At 54.7% G+C, this 18802-nt stretch overlaps 1 protein-coding gene across 14 annotated transcripts in view; it reads right to left on the reverse strand.

The window, feature by feature from the left end:
• Positions 1 to 18802, reverse strand: part of NUDCD3 (NudC domain containing 3) — a 59575-nt gene that overhangs the window by 5077 nt on the left and 35696 nt on the right. For 6 of the 14 annotated variants that reach the window (XR_004276949.1, XM_032305419.1, XM_032305417.1 and 3 more), the window contains exons 3-5: positions 16537 to 16669; positions 6997 to 7248; positions 3996 to 4139 (exon numbers count right to left, since the gene is read on the reverse strand). Coding sequence is in view for 13 of the 14 variants with exons in the window: in XM_032305419.1 (XP_032161310.1) it covers positions 3996 to 4139; positions 6997 to 7248; positions 16537 to 16669 (529 nt within the window). In the remaining variant the exon portion in view is untranslated. Of the gene's footprint in view, positions 1 to 3995; positions 4140 to 4621; positions 4766 to 6996; positions 7249 to 16536; positions 16670 to 18802 lie in introns of those variants that run through there. The other 8 variants (XM_032305424.1, XM_032305425.1, XM_032305423.1 and 5 more) reach the window with 6 other exon arrangements.

Below are 18802 nucleotides of genomic sequence, written 5' to 3' on the forward strand. Positions count from 1 at the left end.
CATGGATGGAGAACCACATTGCAGGACAGTCCGACTCTGCAAACAAGGAGCTCCTGGGCCCTGCTACCTGCACGGGCCCTTCGTAAACCCAACAAAACCCAAGAGAAGCCCAGCATGACCTTTAAAAACACATTTCGAGATGAAACCAGCGGATGGTTCCGACACAAGCAATTCAGTGCGCTGAGCGCTCGGTGCGCAGCAAACACCGCCGCTGTCTGCTTCAGAACACCGTCCTCACCCTGAAAGGAGCCCTGCGCCACCGTGTCATCATGCTCCCCTCCCCCACCGCGCACACCAGGTGCCCTGCCCCCGGCTGCTTGCACTCAGCGGGCTATCCCCACCGTCCGTCTGCGCCACCCAGCGGCCACAGTCGCAGGCAGGAAGGGGTGCGCGGCTGTGGTGCTGGTTCATGGTTCCGTGCCCGAAGATGCCGCCATCCTTCCGCGTGCCCGTTTCCCAGTGTTTTCCTGAACAGCTGATCGGGAAGCGCCACGGTGTTGACCATCCCGAGCACCAAAGGCCTTTAGGTGGACGGGTTTCCAGGCTTCCAGCGCTCGCCAAAACACAGAGGTCCCCAAGCCCATAGCCGGAACGGATGATGCACGCTCTGTGACCTTGCTGGCCGCCGAGGAGACAAGCAACAGGACAGCACTTCTCACCAGGAGATCGAGCGGGACAGAGGAAGGTGTGTGGGCAGCCCAGCCATGGTAAGTTAGAGTTGGGCAGGAACTGGTGGCCCCACACACGGGTGCAGGAGCACATCTGCTAGCACATGGCCAAAGACTACGGTGAGCCTGTAGCTCCGCTGCCGAGAACCGATCTTGAGGGGTCGACCTAAGTCATCTGAGAATGTGGGGGCACAGCCTGCACGCACACACTTGGGGTCCACGGAAGACACACGCTTGGCAAGGGCTAAGCCGGGCAGGGACCCGCCCTAGCAGAGGGGGCCACCGGCACCACCTGGGGGGAAACAAGGACAGGGCGCCGGGGCGCCTCTGGGACAGCATGGCACGGGGGAGGCGCTGACTCCACGTCTCCGAGCTGAGAAAGGAGCCTGCTTGAGAGGCAAGGAGCCTCGTTTAACATTCCTGAGTGTGGGAGGGAGGGAGGCAAGAGCTGTCATCCGGTTTTAGCTGCCACCCCTGCCTGCTGGGAAGCCTGCCAGGCGTGTCTGATGCGCATCCACTCGGGGACGAGGGCCTCGCCCGCTGGGAGGTCAGAGGCACGGGGGCCACAGACTCTGGGTCACCCTTCGTGGTCCATGTGGCCCTCAAGGCAGTTTTGCCCCTTGGGGCCCTGTATTCTCTGAGTCCAGAGGGCGGAAGTCCAACAATGAGGTGTTGCAGAGCTGGGCTCCCTCCCGAGGTCTCCAGGGACAGGGGGCGGCTGCATCTCCCCAGCGTCTGCCTGTCTTCATGCCAGTCCTCCTGCGCGCCCTCCTCTGTCCCCAGCCTCCTTCCTGTTCTCTCGTAAGGTCCCATTCGCAGATTTCAGGCTCTGGCAAGGACACTGGAGCTCGCTGTGGCCTGCTACAGCCCTTGGCCCTTGACATGTTCCTCAGCAGACCTGGTGCCCATCACAGGGCCTGGCCCTGAACCGTCAGCAACCTAGAGATGTCAGCGGACGGACCAACCAAGGCTCTCAACCTCATCCTAACGGTCAGGAACAGAGCTCCCATGCGGCTGACGGGACTACCAAAGCCAGGCAGTGCCAAGCGGAGCTGAGGTTTGCGGCAGGTGTGGCAGCTCCACCACCCGCCCCCAAGGCCCCAGGGACGTGGCACATGCTCCCGGCAGCAAAAGCAGTGAGGGTCTTCACGAGTCAGAGCAACGTGCTTGCTCAGCTGTGGTATCATCTCAGATATGCGACCCCAAACGCCACCAACAAATGAGCCACAAAGCCCAGAATATGGCCCATGGTCGGGAGGGGAGGCAGGCAGAAGCCCCACCTCCCACGGGCAGAGCATACCAGCTCTGCCAGGGCTGTGATGACAGGCAAGCTCGGGGGGAGCACGGGCAAGTGGTGAGGCCCTTGCACACGCAGTGCCAGCTGCTGACAGTCAGGCTGCTCCAGGGCCTGCAGGAAGGAACCCGTCCAGCGCCCGTGAACCCAAGGGCTCCCACACGGTCAGCGGGGAACATTCCCAGAAGTCACATTCATGAGCAGGGCCAAGTGGCCTCTGCCCGCGGCCAGCTCCACCTAGCTGAACTTGCAAACTAGGAAGGCCAGTGGCAGCAGGACACCATGCAGGCAGACGGGAGGAAGGCCTCCCTCGGCCGCACACGCGCTCCCCCCACCCCCTCCAGGGCGCCCTGAAGCAACAGCCGGAGGCAGAGAGGGGGAGGAAGCAGGTGGGCTCTGGGGCAGGGGTCGGGCTCCGCCTCGGGCGAGTCACAACCCTGTGGTGCATCCGTGTCCCCGTTTGGGAGACGAGCTTCTGGGAAGTTAAACAGGCCCCAAGTGCGCTCAGAAGTGGCAGCGGGGTGACAAGGAGCTCACCGTCTGCCACGAGCCACAGCTGTGTCCAGGCGCTCGCACGCAGAACGCAGAAAATGGCAACACGGCCGTGACGAAGTCACAAGTCATCTCTACCAGCCGAAGGCTGGACCAGACGAGCTCAGGGATCCCACAGCGGTAACAGACAGTACGCGGGCGGCGACCCTGATGGCCACCAGGGTAGCGGCCAGGAGCCTCAAGCACCAGCGAGCGTGCAGCCAGCCCACGTGTGCAGGGCTGCTGCTTCACACATCCTGGCAGTGGTGTCACGGCAGACCGCGTGCTGCTGGCTTCCTGGACGTGCTCCTCGTGGGCCCACAGCGACCGGGTGCCCCTGGGCCTCCCTCAGGGACGCTGCCTGGGAGCCACCCCGCCCTGTCCGCGGGCAGCAGCACCCTGGATCTCAGCTCTCGTAGCTCCACTAGGATGGGTTGAGCCTTCGGCTGCTGGGAGGCTGGGGTGCGGTGCTGAGGAGACCCTGACTTTACCTCCCACAGCCCCGTGAAGCACAAGGCAGGCCAGGCCTGTGCAAGCACTGTGCAGCCGGGAGGGCCCGGAGATACGACTGGCCACAGGGCCGGAACATGGGAACAGTTCAGGTGTACCGGGGGACACGGAGGCATGGCATGATGGCGAGAGGGGCAGAGCCCCAGGACGACAACTGTCCCACTCCCCCAGAGAGGAGCAGGGGCCCGGAGGGCAGGGCTGGGCACAAAGCAAGGTTGAGAACAAGAGCAGGTGGACTTGGCCTGTGCCCATGACCTGGTGTCCTCATCACGCAGAGGGCCCTGTGAACACTCCCCAGCACCCCTGCACGGCAGACCCTTCCCCACGGGCGCCCGGCCCGTGAACGTGAAACTGAAACTTCCCTTCCCTGCTTCCAGCGCATGTGAGGAGTGGGTCTGTGTGAAACCCTGAGGTTCTGTCATGGACCTGACCTGGTCTGTCCCTGACGAACTAAACCCTCTCAGCAGACTGCATGTGAGGCTCTAAGGAGGGGCACGAGGCACCAAAGACGCCTGGAACGGGAGCACTAGAGCTCTCTGCTTGGCTTCTCCAGCCCCAAGGACGCAGGCCGCTGAGCACCCCCGTCAAATGAGCTGTCTGTGTGAACCTGCCGGCTCCGCACTCTCCGGGAGGACGTCCGTGAAATTCGATCTGCCTTCCAATTTTTCACTCATTTGGTTCTGCCTCAGATGTAACCAGGTCGCAGGCGAGCGGAAGCCTCTGGGACTGAGGGGGCATCCCACGCAGGCACAGCCACGCTCTGGGGGTGACCCCGCAGGAGCTCCGCTGTGGTCACCACGTGTGGCCACCATGGGGGGCAAGGATGGAGGACCAGGCACTTCACCTTAACATCGGCTCCACTCCAGAGAACCACCTGCTGGGGCCCCACGGGGCCGAGGCCAGCAAGGGCGCCCAGACAGCAAGAATCCAGGCCTCGCAGTGGTGCGGCCCCTACCCCCTCCCTGAGCTCCAGCACTGACACCCACACTCACCAGGACGCACTTGCCAGGCTCCAAGCTCCACAGGGAGCTCTCAGTGTTGACCTTGTGCGTGAACTTCCCTTCCATGAGGACGTGCTCCCCATCCTCCTCCAGCACAGCCACCCGGATAGAGCTGCTGCTCAGGGCCACCGAGACCTGGAACCGAGCAGAAGGGAGTCACTCTGCTGGGACAGTGGCGCCGGCACATTCTCAAGCAGAACCTGGCTGCAGACCATAGAGGAGCAGGAGGCAAGGCCATCCTGGGGCCCACGGGCATTCTGGACAACGAGCGTCCCACCCACCCAGCAGCACGGGAGCAGCCCGCACACCGCCAACTCCTTCAAGAGAATGTTACTGGAAGTTCTGTTTCAATATGCGCAATGACGATGCATGGAAAACTGCTGGTTTTCCAAGGAAATCCCTTCTCCAAAGGGGAGACCAATGCCCATGGCAGAAAGCAAGCATGGCTGGTGCAGGTGTGGGGATGCCTCCTACCCCCATCTTGCTGTCAGGCCTTGTCAGCAGGACAGCCCCGGAGGATGCCCAGGAGAGCCGAACCCCGACATGCCTGCCCGGTCTCCAGCCGTGAGCCACTGTGCCCTCCACCCGTTCTTGAAAAACCCAGCCTCTCAGTTCACCATCCTCTCACTGGGGACACTTGTCCTGGACAGTCTCTCCCCTCTTCCCCGTCATCTGTCTCCACAACCATACTGGGCCCTGCTGGGACCCTGGCTGGCAGCGTCCAAAGCTCGTGAACACCTGGAGGTCCGTCAGGTCAGTAACTGGAAGAGGAAAGAACGCAGAACTCGTCGCTACACCATTTCAATTCTTTGTGAACTCTAAAATGTGCGTCTGTACTACAGAATCTTTTCATGACAGCGTCTGCAAAATGCGTGCATTACCCGAACAGACACTGGAAGGGAGAACTCAGGCCTATGGCAGGGGGCCTCCATCTGCTTTTGTTTGGAGACGACCCTCCCACATGGCTTGGTAAGTGCTCACTGAAAGCTCGTACGGCACTGAGCAGAAACTCTCCAAGTTCTGGAGGACTGGAGCTTAGCTCCCGCAGCCTAACTGCATTGCAAATGCCCTCCCGTGGAAGACGGGCCACGGAGGGCTGAGGCTCTGGAGTCGGCACCCTCAGGCGGCTCTCTGGCAAGACAGCAGGAGCTCCTCCTGGACTGAGCGGGCAGGGACGAAAGAGCTCCTATGGAGTGGAGTGACCCACGGCCCACACTGCGCCCAAACCCGGGGCAGGGGTGTCCTGTGGGCACAGCTGCCCCCTCACCCCACCTCTGCGGGTGTCCCGTTCACTTGGCTGGCTCTGCAAAGACAGGGGCCCAACTGGCTTACTCGGCATCCCATGGCCAACTCAACAGCAGCCTGGCACACTCCCGGACGGTGTCCCTGACCATGAACTTCCATGTGCGGTGGAGGCGCCCCAGGAGCAAGCTCACTTTAATAAAATCCTCCCAGCCAACTTTACATAACACGGTAATTTCCAAATTTGGGCAAGCTTCTCACACTGCAAGGCTTGCACAACAGGGGATGAGCCAGAGCACCAAAGGGAACCCAGACAGGAGACGCTTCCAGTTCGAGATGTCACGCTGGGAAGGGTGATCGTGTGTGTCCCAGCCTCTGTGACCCACAGAAACGACAGGAACAAGGCACAAAGAGAAAACCGCCCCCAGACAATGCAAGGGAGGAAGGAGGAAGAGGAAATGAGAAGACAAGGAAAAGAGCAGGGCCGGGCGAAGGGTCTGCTGGTCTGATTCTGAGAGCCTCAGCTGCAAGGGGCTTCCGGCTGGCAGTCAGCAGGTAGGGAGGACGGGAGCAGAGCCTCTCAGGATCAGCCCTGGGACAGCTATCACAGCCCCGTTAGAAGGGACAGGACCCCCCTGTGGTATAGACCGATGGGAGCTGTGCTCCAGAGACACCGACCAGCAGTCTGAGGGGACTGTGCGGGCGGTCGGCCCCATGTGCTGTAAGTAAGGCTAGCCAGTCAACCCCTCAGCTCTCAGCAGCCGTAGAGTAGCAGACCTCAGATACATAATGGAGAAACCATCAATACCATCCCCTACTCAAAAGAATGGAGAAGATATATTTTTTAATTCGGCTCAGGTCATGATCTCGGGGTCCTGGGATCGAGTCCCGCATCGGGCTCTCTGCTCAGCAGGGAGCCTGCTTCCCTCTCTCTCTCTCTCTGCCTGCCTCTTCGACTACTTGTGATTTCTCTCTGTCAAATAAATAAATAAAATATTAAAAAAAAAAAAAAAAAAAAACTACCAGGGAATTAAGAAAGGCATTCTTGGGGCACCTGGATGGCTCGGTGGGTTAAGCCTCTGCCTTCAGCTCAGGTCATGATCTCAGGGCCCTGGGATCGAGCTCCACATTGGGCTCTCTGCTTAGCAGGGAGCCTGCTTCCCCCCTCTCTCAACCTGCCTCTCTACCTGCCTCTCTGCCTACTTGTGCTCTCTCTTTATTAAAAAAAAAAAAAGAAAGAAAGAAAGAAAGAAAGAAAGGCATCTTAAACCAGCAACATTAAAAAACAAAGACTTAAAAAAAAAAAAAAAAAAAAGACTACAGGATGAAGAGGAAAAAAGGAAATTCTAAACTATTTCCAGTATATATCCTCAGGGAGGTGTGAGAGGTGTGACTATGGAACTAAAATGAAATATGAAACTAGAACAATCACATACACACACCACTTAGAATTAAATACACAGAGGCTAAAACAGAATCTCAAAAAATAAAAAAGACTGGAAAACAAAGTCAAAAAACATGAAGATAGAGACAAGGACCAATCCGGGCAGAGAGGGTGGGGAGGGTGGCAGGAAACCATCCAGCAAGACAACGCTCCCGAGTGGAGGAAAACGTGCCTTCGGACAAAAGCGCACCAAGAGCTTGGCAGAAGGACCGAAACACGACGCACACAAGCGCATGCGCTCAGAACACCAAGAATCCGAACTACGGCCCTAAAAATTCCAAAGACCAGGGATAAAAGTTTACTCACAAGAACCTGAACAGGAGAGATCTCTAGAAACACCTGACACAGGACGACAGGCAGGCAATGCTTTCGATCTGCTAAGGGGAGAATTTTTTTGAAGTTAGATTTACATTCACACCCAAACCATGAAATATGGGGAAGTTTAAAATAACTACAATTTAAGACATTCAAGAATCCCTTACTTACAACGTACCTTGAAAAAGTTCCTTGAGGCAAAAGCCCAACAAAATGAGGGAAAAAACCAAACCAGAGGAAGACCTGGGGAGAAAAAGGCCAAAGGCACAAACACCCATTAAGAAGGTCAGTGGGGCCTAGACCTCCTGCACAGCATGGTGACAGCAGCTCACAACATGGTACCATGCATGCAGAAGCTGCTAAGAAAGAAGAACTCCGACACTCTCATCGCACACACACAAAACTCTCCATACAGTCACAAGTGTAACAAATCCTACCGTGGGGACCATTCTGCAATACAGGTATCAAAGCCTTATGTTATACCCCAAAGCTAATACAGTGTTATAGGTCAATTATATCTTAATAAAACTGGGTGTGAAAGGAAGATCCAAAAGGGATCCAAAACACTGAATTTAATTTAGAAGTACAGTGAATGGAAGCTCCAGGATGGGAGCGATACAGCAGAACTGAAACACAACTGGTCCAGACTGGAATCAGAGGTGACAGGACTTCAGGACAAGCGATTCTAGACAAATACACTATACTAGTGAGTCTGGATGATTTGGACATTAAGACGAAAGGATACTATTTTTTACAAGTTAAAAAAGAAAGCAAGAAACACCAGGAAAACAAAAAGCTACCCAAGAAATTCCTGATCCAAAAATGAAAATAGTAGAGTAACACCTTCAAAAAAGCTCTCTTTCAAAAAAGCAACAAGAACATTGGCAAAAACTGTCAATATGTACTTTTTCTGAACTTTGGAAACTAACCAAAGGTTTGCAGGAACCTAGAGAGCATTTATTCATGAAAAACAAGCTTTATGACATTTTAACTTACCCCTAGATCCATTCTCACTCTCTAGCCCCTTGGTAATCCACATTCCCAGTACAGCCTGGCAGCCATAAGAGAGAGCACAAAGAACCTAGAGCTCCTTCAAAGCTTCATTCCCAAAGAACTGATTACTTGAGCTGTGGGATGGTTCCCTAGAAGACCCCACTTGTTAGGCTATTTTTAAATGGACTCAGAAAAGCCTTTTTCCCCATGCAGTGTTTGTTGAAAACAATTAGAGGCAAGTATTTTAACTTCATAGCTGACTGAAATAGTGAATAACAGCTGAGGCAAATAAAAGGAAAAGCTGTGGAATATCAGGTCCATGGAGATTTTGAAAACTTGGGACAAATGAATGTGCAGACCATGTGTAGGCTTAGAAAAAGCCCTTCGATGAGGTCCTAACCTCTCACCACCGGCCAACTTTGAGACTCAGCATACGCAAGTGGAGGCTAAGGCAAAATTTTCAACTGCCAGGCTAAGTGTTAAAGGCAGGCCCTAATATGTACGTGGAGTCCCTTAGGAGAGAAATTCTAAGTGTTAGGTTCTAAGGTTCTAAGTGTTTAAACAAAGTCTGTCCAATCATTTGCTGATCACTAAGTTCACCAAGTAGAGACTTCACTGACCACACACAATAAAGAATACAGACTTTGGAAAATTAGTTCAGAACAGTCATCAAAGAAACCAAGAACAATCACATCAAGTACCAACAGCAACAAACCATGAGGAAAAGGGAGAATCTGAGTTCCAGAGTTGCCACGTTGTTATTTAAAACGCTAATTTTCAACAAAAAATGACAAGAGTCACTAAAATAAGAAAAGATAGCCCATACACATGAAACAAAAGCAAACAATAAAATCTGTCCCCAAGGAAGTCTAGCTCTGGACTTAGTAGAAAGTCTATAAATCAGCTATTGTAAATATACTCAAGAAACTAAAGAAAACCATGTGTAAATAACTAAAAGAAAATAAGAGAATAGCATCTCATGAAGAATATCAATAAAGCAAGAGACACTACTTTTTTTAGAAAAACCAAATATAAATTCTGGAATTTAAAAGCAACTGGGTAAAAAAACTGAAGCAGAAGTTCTACATGAGGGTCTCAAAAGTAAATCACAGCAGTCAGAAGAAAGAAATCGGGAAATCAGAAGTTCAGACAAATGAGATTACTCCATCTGAGGAACAGAAAAAATGAACAGAGCCTCAGAGACCTGAGGGACACACTAGGCACAATGCACACAACAGAGCCACAGAAAGGAAAGAGAAAGGGTAGAAAGAATATATGAAAAAAATGACTGAAAACACACATTCATGAAGCTCAATGAATGCCAAGCAGGATAAATTCAAAGAGATCAAGACCTAGATGATCAAAATCAAACTGTCAAAAAAGCTAAAGACAAGGAAAGAATCTTTGAAGTAGGATGAAAAGCAACTTCTCACACAGGAGGGCTCCTCAACAGGGTAACAGCGGATCTGGCCTGAGAAAGCACACGGGCCAGGGCACCTGGGTGGCTCAGCTGGTGAAGCATCCGCCTTTGGCTCAGGTCATGACCCCATGTGGGGCTCCCTACTCAGCGGGGAGACTGCTCCCTCTCCCTCTGTGCACCCCTGCCCCCCTCTCATGTTCTCCCTTTTTCTCTCTCAAATACATAAATAAAATCTTGAAAGAAAGAGAGAGAGAGAGAGAAAAAAAGAATGAAAAAAAAAAAAAAAGGAAGGAGTGAGCCAGGCAGGATAGAAAGCAGCAGGCGGAGCAGTCAAAGGATGACAGGAAGGCACGTCAGCAAAGAATTCTGTATCAGGCAACACTATCCTTCAAAGATGAAGGAAAAGTTGAGTACTGCAGATTTAAAAAACAAACAACAACAACAACAAAACCCTGAAAGAATTCATTCCTAACAAGCCTATCTTTTCTTACATAACCCCTGCAAGAAACTAGAGAAAGTTCTTCAGACTGAAATGAAAGGACGCTAGATAGTAACTTGAATCCATATGAAGAACTAGAGTGTGCTGGTGAAGATAAATATAAAAGACAGGGTAAGTATACCTTGTGTTAACTCATTCTCTCCTATTTAATTTAAAACAACTGTACCCCAGAAACAGAGAACAGAAGTTATCATATAAAAGCCAATTCCGGGTACACATTAAAATTAAATCGTATTGATCTGAAACATGAAACAGATTGTAATCCCAGAGAAAACATTAAGACAATAACCAAAAAATATAGTTAAAAAAAAAAAAAAAAGATGAGAGAATTAAAATACTATCCAGGGTGCCTGGGTGCCTCAACCGGTTGGGACCTGGGTAGCTCAGTGGGTTAGAGCCTCTGCCTTAGGCTCAGGTCATGGCCCCGGGGTCCTGTATCAGGCTCCCTGTTCAGCGGGGAGGCTGCTTCCCTCTCTCTCCGCCTGCCTCTCTGCCTACTTGTGATCTCTGTCTGTCAAATAAATAAAATCTCCTAAAAAAAAAAAAAAAAAAAAAAAAAGTGCCTAACTCTTGATTTCAGTTCAAAGCATGACCTCAGGGTCCCGGGCCTGAGCCCCACTTGGGCTCCACACTCGCAGGGAATCTGCTGGAGATGCTCTCTCTCCCTCTGCCCCTCCCTGGCATGCTCTCTCTCTCACTCTAAAAAAAAGAAAAGAATCTTAAAAATCTTAAAAAAGTAATAATAAAAATCAATAAAATACTACACTAGAAAACTGTTATTTAGCATAAAAGAAAGGGGGGGGGAGAACAAAAATTTCAAGACTTACTACAAAGAAACAATCATCAAAACAGTGTGGCACCGGCATAAAGGCAGACGTACAGATCAACGGAACAGAATTTAAAATTCAGTAATAACCCTACAGATTCGCAGTCAGTTGATTCTAAACAAGGGTGGCAAGACAACTCAGTGAGGGCAAGACTATCCTTTCTAATACATGCATCGGTGACAAATGGATACTGACATGCAAAGAATGAGGTTAGACAATTCCGTCAAACTCTGTCTAAAACTGAACTCAAAATTAATCAAAAATCTGTATGTAAGAGCTAAAACTATAAGACTCTTAGAAGAAAACAAAAATGTAAACATCCATGTCCTTGGATTAGCCAATGGTTTCTTAGATAAGCATGAGCAACCAAAAATAAATGAATAAATAAATTATAGACCCTATCAAAACTAAAGATTCTCTTGTGCTTCAAAAAACACCATCTCTGGGACGCCTGGGTGGCTCAGTGGGTTAAAGCCTCCGCTTTCAGCTCAGGTCATGATCCCAGGGTCCTGGGATCGAGTCCCGCATCAGGCTCTCTGCTTTGGCAGGGAGCCTGCTTCCTCTTCTCTCTCTCTCTGCCTGCATCTCTCCTACTTGTGATCTCTGTCTGTCAAATAAATAAATAAAATCTTTAAAAAAAAAAAAAAAAAAAAACCAAAAAACCCACCATCTCTTAAGAAAGTAAAAAGAGGGGCACCTGGGGGGCCCAGTCAGTGAAGCGTCCACCTTTGGCTCAGGTCAGTGATCCTGGGGTCCTGGGATCGAGCCCCATGTTGGGCTCCCTGCTCAGCAGGGAGCCTGCTTCTCCCTCTGCCCCCCACTTGGGCATGCTCTCCCTCTCTCTAAGTAAGTGAATAAATAAGTAAATAAATAAATAAATAAATAAATAAAATCCTTTAAAAAGAAGTAAAAACACAACTCATGGAGACGGAGAAAATACTTGTAAATTATCTAACAACAGTACAGTATTTATACTTAAAAAGAACTCTTAAAATTCAACAAAAAGACAATCCAATTTCTTAAAAAGTCAAAGGACTTGGGGCACCTGGGTGGCTCAGTGGATTAAAGCCTCTGCCTTCGGCCCAGGTCATGATCCCGGGGTCCTGGGATCGAGCCCCACATCGGGCTGTCTGCTCAGCAGGGAGCCTGCTTCCTCCTCTCTCTCTGCCTGCCTCTCTGCCTACTTGTAATCTGTCTGTCAAATAAATAAGTAAAATCTTTAAAAAAAAAAAAAGTCAAAGGACTTGAACAGACCTATTTTTTTAAAAGAAGATTTATTTATGGGGTGATGGGTGGCTCAGTCAGAGAAGCGTCTGCCTTCAGCTCAGGTCATGATCCTAGAATCCCGGGATTGAGTCCTGCATCAGGCTCCCTGCTCAGCACGGAGTCTGCTTCTCCCCCTCTTTCCCTCACTCCACTTGCGCTCTCTCTCTCTCAAATAAATAAATAAAATCTTAAAAAAAAATAGAAATACAAATAAAGATTTGTTTTAGAGAAAGAATGCAAGAAAGTGTGCATGTGTGAGTTGGGGGGAAGGGGGTAGAGAAAGAGGGAGGAAGAATCTCAGGCAGACCCCACTGGGTGCAGAGCCCGACCAGGGCTCGACCCCACGACTCTGAGATCACGAGCTGAGCTGAAACCAAGAGTCAGACACTTAACAAACTGATACACACAGGAGCCCCCCAAATAAAATTCATTAAAGGGCATTCATCGTGTTGTTGCCTATAATGGCGGATGGAGGAAACAGCCTCAGTGCCAATCACCAGGGGACTCAGTCTGTGCCCAGCTTGCTGCCAGAAGGGACAGAGGCAGATGGGAGCCTGGGTGTGAGGGGCTGTGGGCTCAGGGCACCCGCGGGGTTCTGGCAGCCTGAGCAGGCCTGCTTCAAGCATGGGGACGTGGCAGCCGGTGCCAGAGCCCGGAGCCGCCCAGCATGGCCCGCACTGGGAACGGGGGCAGAAACATGTGATCGTGCTGGGGGCGGGGAGTGTGTGACAGCAGACGCTCCTACTTGGTCGCATGCATGTCATTTGCCAGAACGTCCGGGCAGCTCACACGTGATGCTGGGGTCTGGGCAGGCACTGGGAGAGGATAAGAGGGTGGGCGCAAGGGAGACACGCTCGGCTACCCGTGCCGGCGCTCTGCAGAGATGAACGTCCTGGGCGCCGGGTGCCACACGCAGCAGACGGGAGCCCGGAGCCTCCGCGCCCAAGGCCGGCTCTCCCGACACCCTCCAGGATGGGAACTGGGGTTCGGAGCTTCCAGACAAACCCCACCCGCTGCCCCGAGCTCAGGGGAAAAGCAGTGCCGTCCAAGACATGCCAGAAGCCTGGGCGCTGTTCTGGAAGGTTCCTGCGAAGACACAGACGGCGTGAGGCACAGCTGTGAGCCCCCCGGCTGGCAGGACGTCGCCCACTGGCGAAGACCAGCCCCACCGCAGCAGGAAGCAGCGCGCTGAGGAGGACAGGATCTGCCTGTCATTCGGCTACTCAGCCAGGACTCTGTAGCAACGCCATGACACTGTCCCCCGAAAGGCCGCAGGTGGACAGGCAGGGTCCCGGTCCCCACTCTGCCACTGTTCTACCAGACGGTCTGCGGTCTTGGCACCAGCCAGACAGGTTTAGAACCCCAGTCTCTGGGCTCCGGCGTCCTGGCACTGCAATGCTAGGACTTGGTGCCAGACCAGGGTCCCACCCGGCCCCAGCTGACACGGGCGACACGGTGACTCCTGTGGTGACCACGCAGCTCCTTCTCCCCGCTCTGCACTGAGGACAGGGATGCCATTTTCTTCAGCAGAGCTGACCGCATCTCTCTCCCACACGAGACCAGTTTCACTGTGAGCTCTTCCCCGGATCGCCAGCCGACGGGCTGCAGGACGCCTCCCACACATGCTCTCTCCTATCCGCCGCTGCCCCAGAACCCAGCCCGGAGAGGCGATGCTCTGCAGCTGCGGGGACGGGTGCAGCGGCCCTTCCTGAGCACATGGTCTGCCCCCTGCCGCCCCCACCCACCAGGGGGACTTCATCCCCAAACAGCCGCGACCACAGCTGCTGTCACAATGACATCTGACAGGTGCCACAGACAAAACCCAAAAATAAACACTGCTCCCAGGTAGCTGTGACAGGCACCTCAGGGGAGAGTGGGAAGGCAGCCAGTCTGGAAGAATGCCGCGACTCAGAGGGAAAAACCCTGAGACCAGCAAAAGCCAAGACACACAAACGTATTCCCAAGTTTAAAGTGAGTCAAGGCAAAAGCGCCCAGATCAGGGGCACCTGGGTGGCTCAGTGGGTGAAGCCTCTGCCTTCAGCTCAGGTCATGATTCCAGGGTGCTGGGATCGAGCCCCACATCGGACTCTGCTCTGCAGGGAGCCTGCTTCCTCCTCTCTCCCTGTCTCTCTCTGCCTGCCTCTCTGCCCACTTGTGATCTCTGTCAAATAAATAAATAAAATCTTTAAAAAAAAAAAAAGCTCAGATCACTGAAACAATGAGAGACCACAGAGTTTTAGGAGCAGGCTGCCACATGGGAGTAACTCAGAGACGAGATCCCGAGCGTCCTGGTCACAGGAGAGACTCCGCGCCCGTGCAAGGCGACAGGCGTCCGCCAGACTGGGATCAAATTGCTGAGCGGCATGTCTGACCCCAGCGCGTCAGCCGCATCCCGGCTAAGAAGACCAGACGCAACGCTGACCTGACAGGATGGCCCTGAAGGAGCTGGTCTCCCGCACGTCAGACAGGGGGCCACCAGAGAGGCTGGCAGCGGGCATCGCACGGATGCGGCCCCTCCGTGTGCCACCGTCAGCACCAGGAGCGCGGCCGGCCCACGACACCTTCGCTGGGTCACTGTCCACCATGGCCTCCAGGGCGCACCCCAGGTGCCATTGGCAGGAAGGGGTCTGGCCCTGAGCCAGAGCGGACCACCCAGCTGCCAACAATCACCGCCTGAGCCCCACGGCCGTCAGCTGCAGAGTGGCCATCTCGTCCGAGTCCTGGGGGCCACCACGGGCCCTGTCAATGTCTCCTGCAGGAACAAGCAAAGCCCAGGGCTGCCCTTGGTGAGAGTGAGGGTGCATCATCCCAGAGCTCAGGCCACCGGCATGGCAGGAAGGGTGGATGTGACCCCCGGGTACAATGGCCTGTCCCTTGGGCGACGTGGTGAAGGGCAGCAGGAACCCTGCGATACACGGCTTGTGGCAGAGCAGAGTCAGGAAGACACACTGCCATCACCAGCAAGTTCACCTCCTGGGCAGAAAGGACAGTGGGAGAGGTCAGGTCCCCTGAGTCTCCAGAGCCAACAGAAAATCACTAGTTTTGGGCTAGGTCTGACAAAAGTTCTTTTGGAGAAGCTCCAGAGGCTCATGGATCGGTCAGGAGACAGGAAGTCAGCGAAGTCAGTAGCACATTTCATAGTTCCTTCACCTATGCACTAAGCAACCCCACCAAAAAATGAGCCCTGAATCAAAACCTGCCCCCATAAACCCTCAGAAAATGCCAGGCAAAGTGCTCCCCCAGGAAGGCCACCTGCACCAGCTGGCGTGACCTACCAGCACCAGAGGGGACAGGGTCAGCAGAGCCAGATCCTGTGCAGGTGACGCACAGTCGCCAGGTCTTGCTTTGGATCCCAAAGTCCACCTGATCGGGGTCACTGACCCTGGTGAGAGCTCCTCGGACAGGGTGGGAAGAGGGCTGAAGGGGGAAACGAGGGACAGTGCCATGACCGCCAGCCACATCTACACAGAGCCACGAAGCTCGTGCAGCAGAACCGGCTGCCTTCACCAGACGCTGGCGGGAGGCAGACTCCCGCACGCAGGGCGGGCCCATTCCAGGTAGAGCCTGGCAGTCCGGGGTCGGCACGCAGAGATGGGGAACTGGAGGGCCGCGCACCGCCCAGCCTGGTTCACACATATCCAGACCAGCAGAGGCCAGTGCCACTTCACGTGGCAGTTGTTTCCAGAAAACATACACGCAACTCACGCAGGAGCTCCGCTTCACATGCTCTGGGACCTTCCCTTGGAAAGAAGCCAATGGGGCTGCTTGGACATGTAGGAAAGCAGCATGAGCTTCGGAAGCTGACACCCCCTCGCCAACCACGGCCTCACACAGGCCACGGCCACCCAGACACGCTCCAGCGCGCTCAGTGTCCGGGCCCGACCAGAGTGGCAGACACGGTAAGCTCGCAATGTCAACTCGGGAGGTTGAGCGGGCCCTCGGCCTCACTGTCCCACCTACGGAACATGGCAGGCGCCGCTCCCCTCACAGGCCGCAGGCTCGTGCGATGCCTGCAGCAAGGATGCACCCCAGCCGACGGGCGTGAGAACGCTCTCTGCTCACCCCGCTCCACAGACCACGTGGGGCTGTTCCCTTTAAAGTGAAGCCCATCTACTTAAAACGAGTAAACGCGTCTCCTGCTGAAAGATCATGTTTCTACTCACGCTTGCGGAGGTGGGGAGACCACCTTGAGCTGTGAGCGCCACCGGTCCATGGGGGAACCCCGCAGAGCCAGGACTGGGCGGCCACATGCCACTGCAGAGCCCAGGGGTCCCTGCTTGGGACATCACCTTCTCCCCGTGAGATGGGCCTAACGACCACCCTGCGTCCTCTGTAGCGCTTCCCACGAAGACACCGTGCAATGAATGACCCACGGTACAGCAGTGGCCCTGAACTGCCCGCCACCAGGTACACCCACGCAGCATGGCAGGGCTGGCGGGCGCGTCTGGAAGACAGGGTGGCCACCCCCGACGCCTGTGCCCAAAGAAAGAGGCCGTGCGGAGAAGCCAGAGGAACCCCGTGGTTACCTGCCTGCCCTTCACCACGTGCTTGGGCACGGGCACCTTGAGCTCCAGGTCGGTGTAGTCCTGCGACCAGGTGTAGTTCTCGCGCACGGCTCCGTTGTAGCTGTCAGGGTTTCTCTGGAACTGCTCCTGCCTCCTGCGGAAGAGTGACAGGTGAGATGCGCCCGGCCTCCGCCCCATGCCAGCGGCCCCAGCTGCACGCCTACCGCGGGAGCGCCGCAGGCACCGACCGCACACCGTCTCCAGCTCCCGAGACGCTTCGCCTGAGAGGCACAGTTCCTGACCCTCCTACTCGGGCTTCCCAGAAAACCACGGGGAACAAGAGACACCGCAAAGAAGCCCCTGAGGGCAGCACCCTAGGGCTGGGGACAGCATCCGCAGCCACGGCCCACAGCATGCCGCGCCTGCCGGGCTTCCCAAAGCTCCCCGACCAGGCCCGTCGCTCACCAAAGGGCAGCAGTAACCAGTCCGGGCTCCTGCTTTCGCACCACCTGCTCAGCAGGGCCTCTCTTCACAGCACAGCACAACCACCTCAGCCCGCGGCTGCTCAGCTCCCACCCTAACCCACCACAGCCCTGGCTTTCTCCTGGGAAAGAGCACGCAGCGAGGGCAACATACGGAGCCACAGACTGCCCAGAAACCCACCCGCTGCACCCCTGGATCTGCCGGGCCGGCCCAGTATACGCGCACATGGGCCTGGCCAAGGTGCAACAAAATACAGTACAGCCTGCCGTGAAACCAAACGGCGCTAAGCACAGCAAAAACAGCATGTTCACAGTACGTGTGGACTCATGAGCTCACGACGGCGAGTTTAACGCCTCAACGAAAGACAGAAGCCCAGTCACGGAGGCAACCATCCCGACGACCAGTGCAGCTCAGCCACCATCCCCAGCCCTCTGGAAGGAAGCCCGGCCAGCAGCCCCGTGAAGAGACACGGCATCGCGAGGGTCTCAGGGGTGCACGTGCACACATGTGGAAAAGGCTCGGAGCGCACGCACCCAGGCCCTCACCTCGGCCAGGTGGCGGTTCACAGGGATGCACTTTTTCAGGCCGAAGCTGTAGGACAAGAACGTGTTTACCTCCTGTGGGTATGCCTCACATGCCTTACACACGAGCCTGGGCATCCAACACGGCCCAGCCCGTGGGGTTGCTAGCTGGCTCCCATTAGGAGCTGAAATGTGACCCCCTCAAATCCAACGCTGTCCTAAGTTCCAGCACCTCAGGATGCGCCTCACTTCCAAGTGACAATGAGGTCAGTGGGGCCCTGAGCTGACCTGTGCCTCACCAGGACACGAAGATGCGCACAGAGGGACGATGGCAGGAATGCGGCTGTGCGGCTACAGGCCACAGGGCTGAAAGACGCCAGGACGACCCTCCTCAGAGCCTGGAAGGAAGCTCGGAAAGGAGCCGTAGAGAGCAAGGTGGAAGAGGCACCACAGGTCACGGCCACGCACGCTGGGCATGGAGGCCATGAGCACTCCGCCTTTCTTCTCTGTACCTTTAGGCCTCACTCAAGCTCCTGGCAACACAGATGTCTAATTGAGAGAAAAACAGCTCTCTTAGAGGGCAGGCAGCCGCCTGCCCTGCAGCCCACTACCAGGCAGCTCTCGCACCAGCCTGCTGGCGTCCCTGCAGCTGGGACGGGGCCAAGGAGACAGCACCTGCACCCCAACCCGCTTTCATCAGGCAGACGTGCTCGAGTGTACAGAGAACAGCTCCAGCACACCCGGCCAGGATGGCGCCAGGAGACATCCTCCCCACACGGCCTTTTCAATTGCATGTACTAATAATGAAATCAGCAACGCTACTAAAACATATACCGAAGATACACACAAAATAAAGGCTAACATGGCTTTGCACTTGGCAGAAATCCAGACATAAACCCTGGGACCTCTCAGTGGAGAGCAAGCTCCATCCCACACCCAGCACAGAGCCCGCACCGGCTGGGGTCCCCACGACCCCTCAACTGTAAGGCACAGCAGACGCTGCCAGAGACATCACAGGGCCACACCTGCTCAAGCGGCCCCCTGCCCGTGGGGCTGTGCCGAAAGCGTGGACCCAGAGGCGGGCTCCCACACAGGGGCTCTGGCCACGCAGCACTGCAGGCCGGGCAGCTAGGCGGGCCCCTGGCCGGCTCACCCCGAGCAGACCTGCAGCCTCCTCCCCATGGAGCCAGGCACACGGCTGGGTGCTTTTTTTAACACTTGGAATCCACATTCTCTTTAAATAAAGTTGATTATTTCCAGCCAACGATGAGTAAAAATAAGCC

The sequence above is a fragment of the Mustela erminea genome, chromosome 11 (genome assembly GCF_009829155.1).
Source record: "Mustela erminea isolate mMusErm1 chromosome 11, mMusErm1.Pri, whole genome shotgun sequence".
NCBI lineage: Eukaryota > Metazoa > Chordata > Mammalia > Carnivora > Mustelidae > Mustela > Mustela erminea.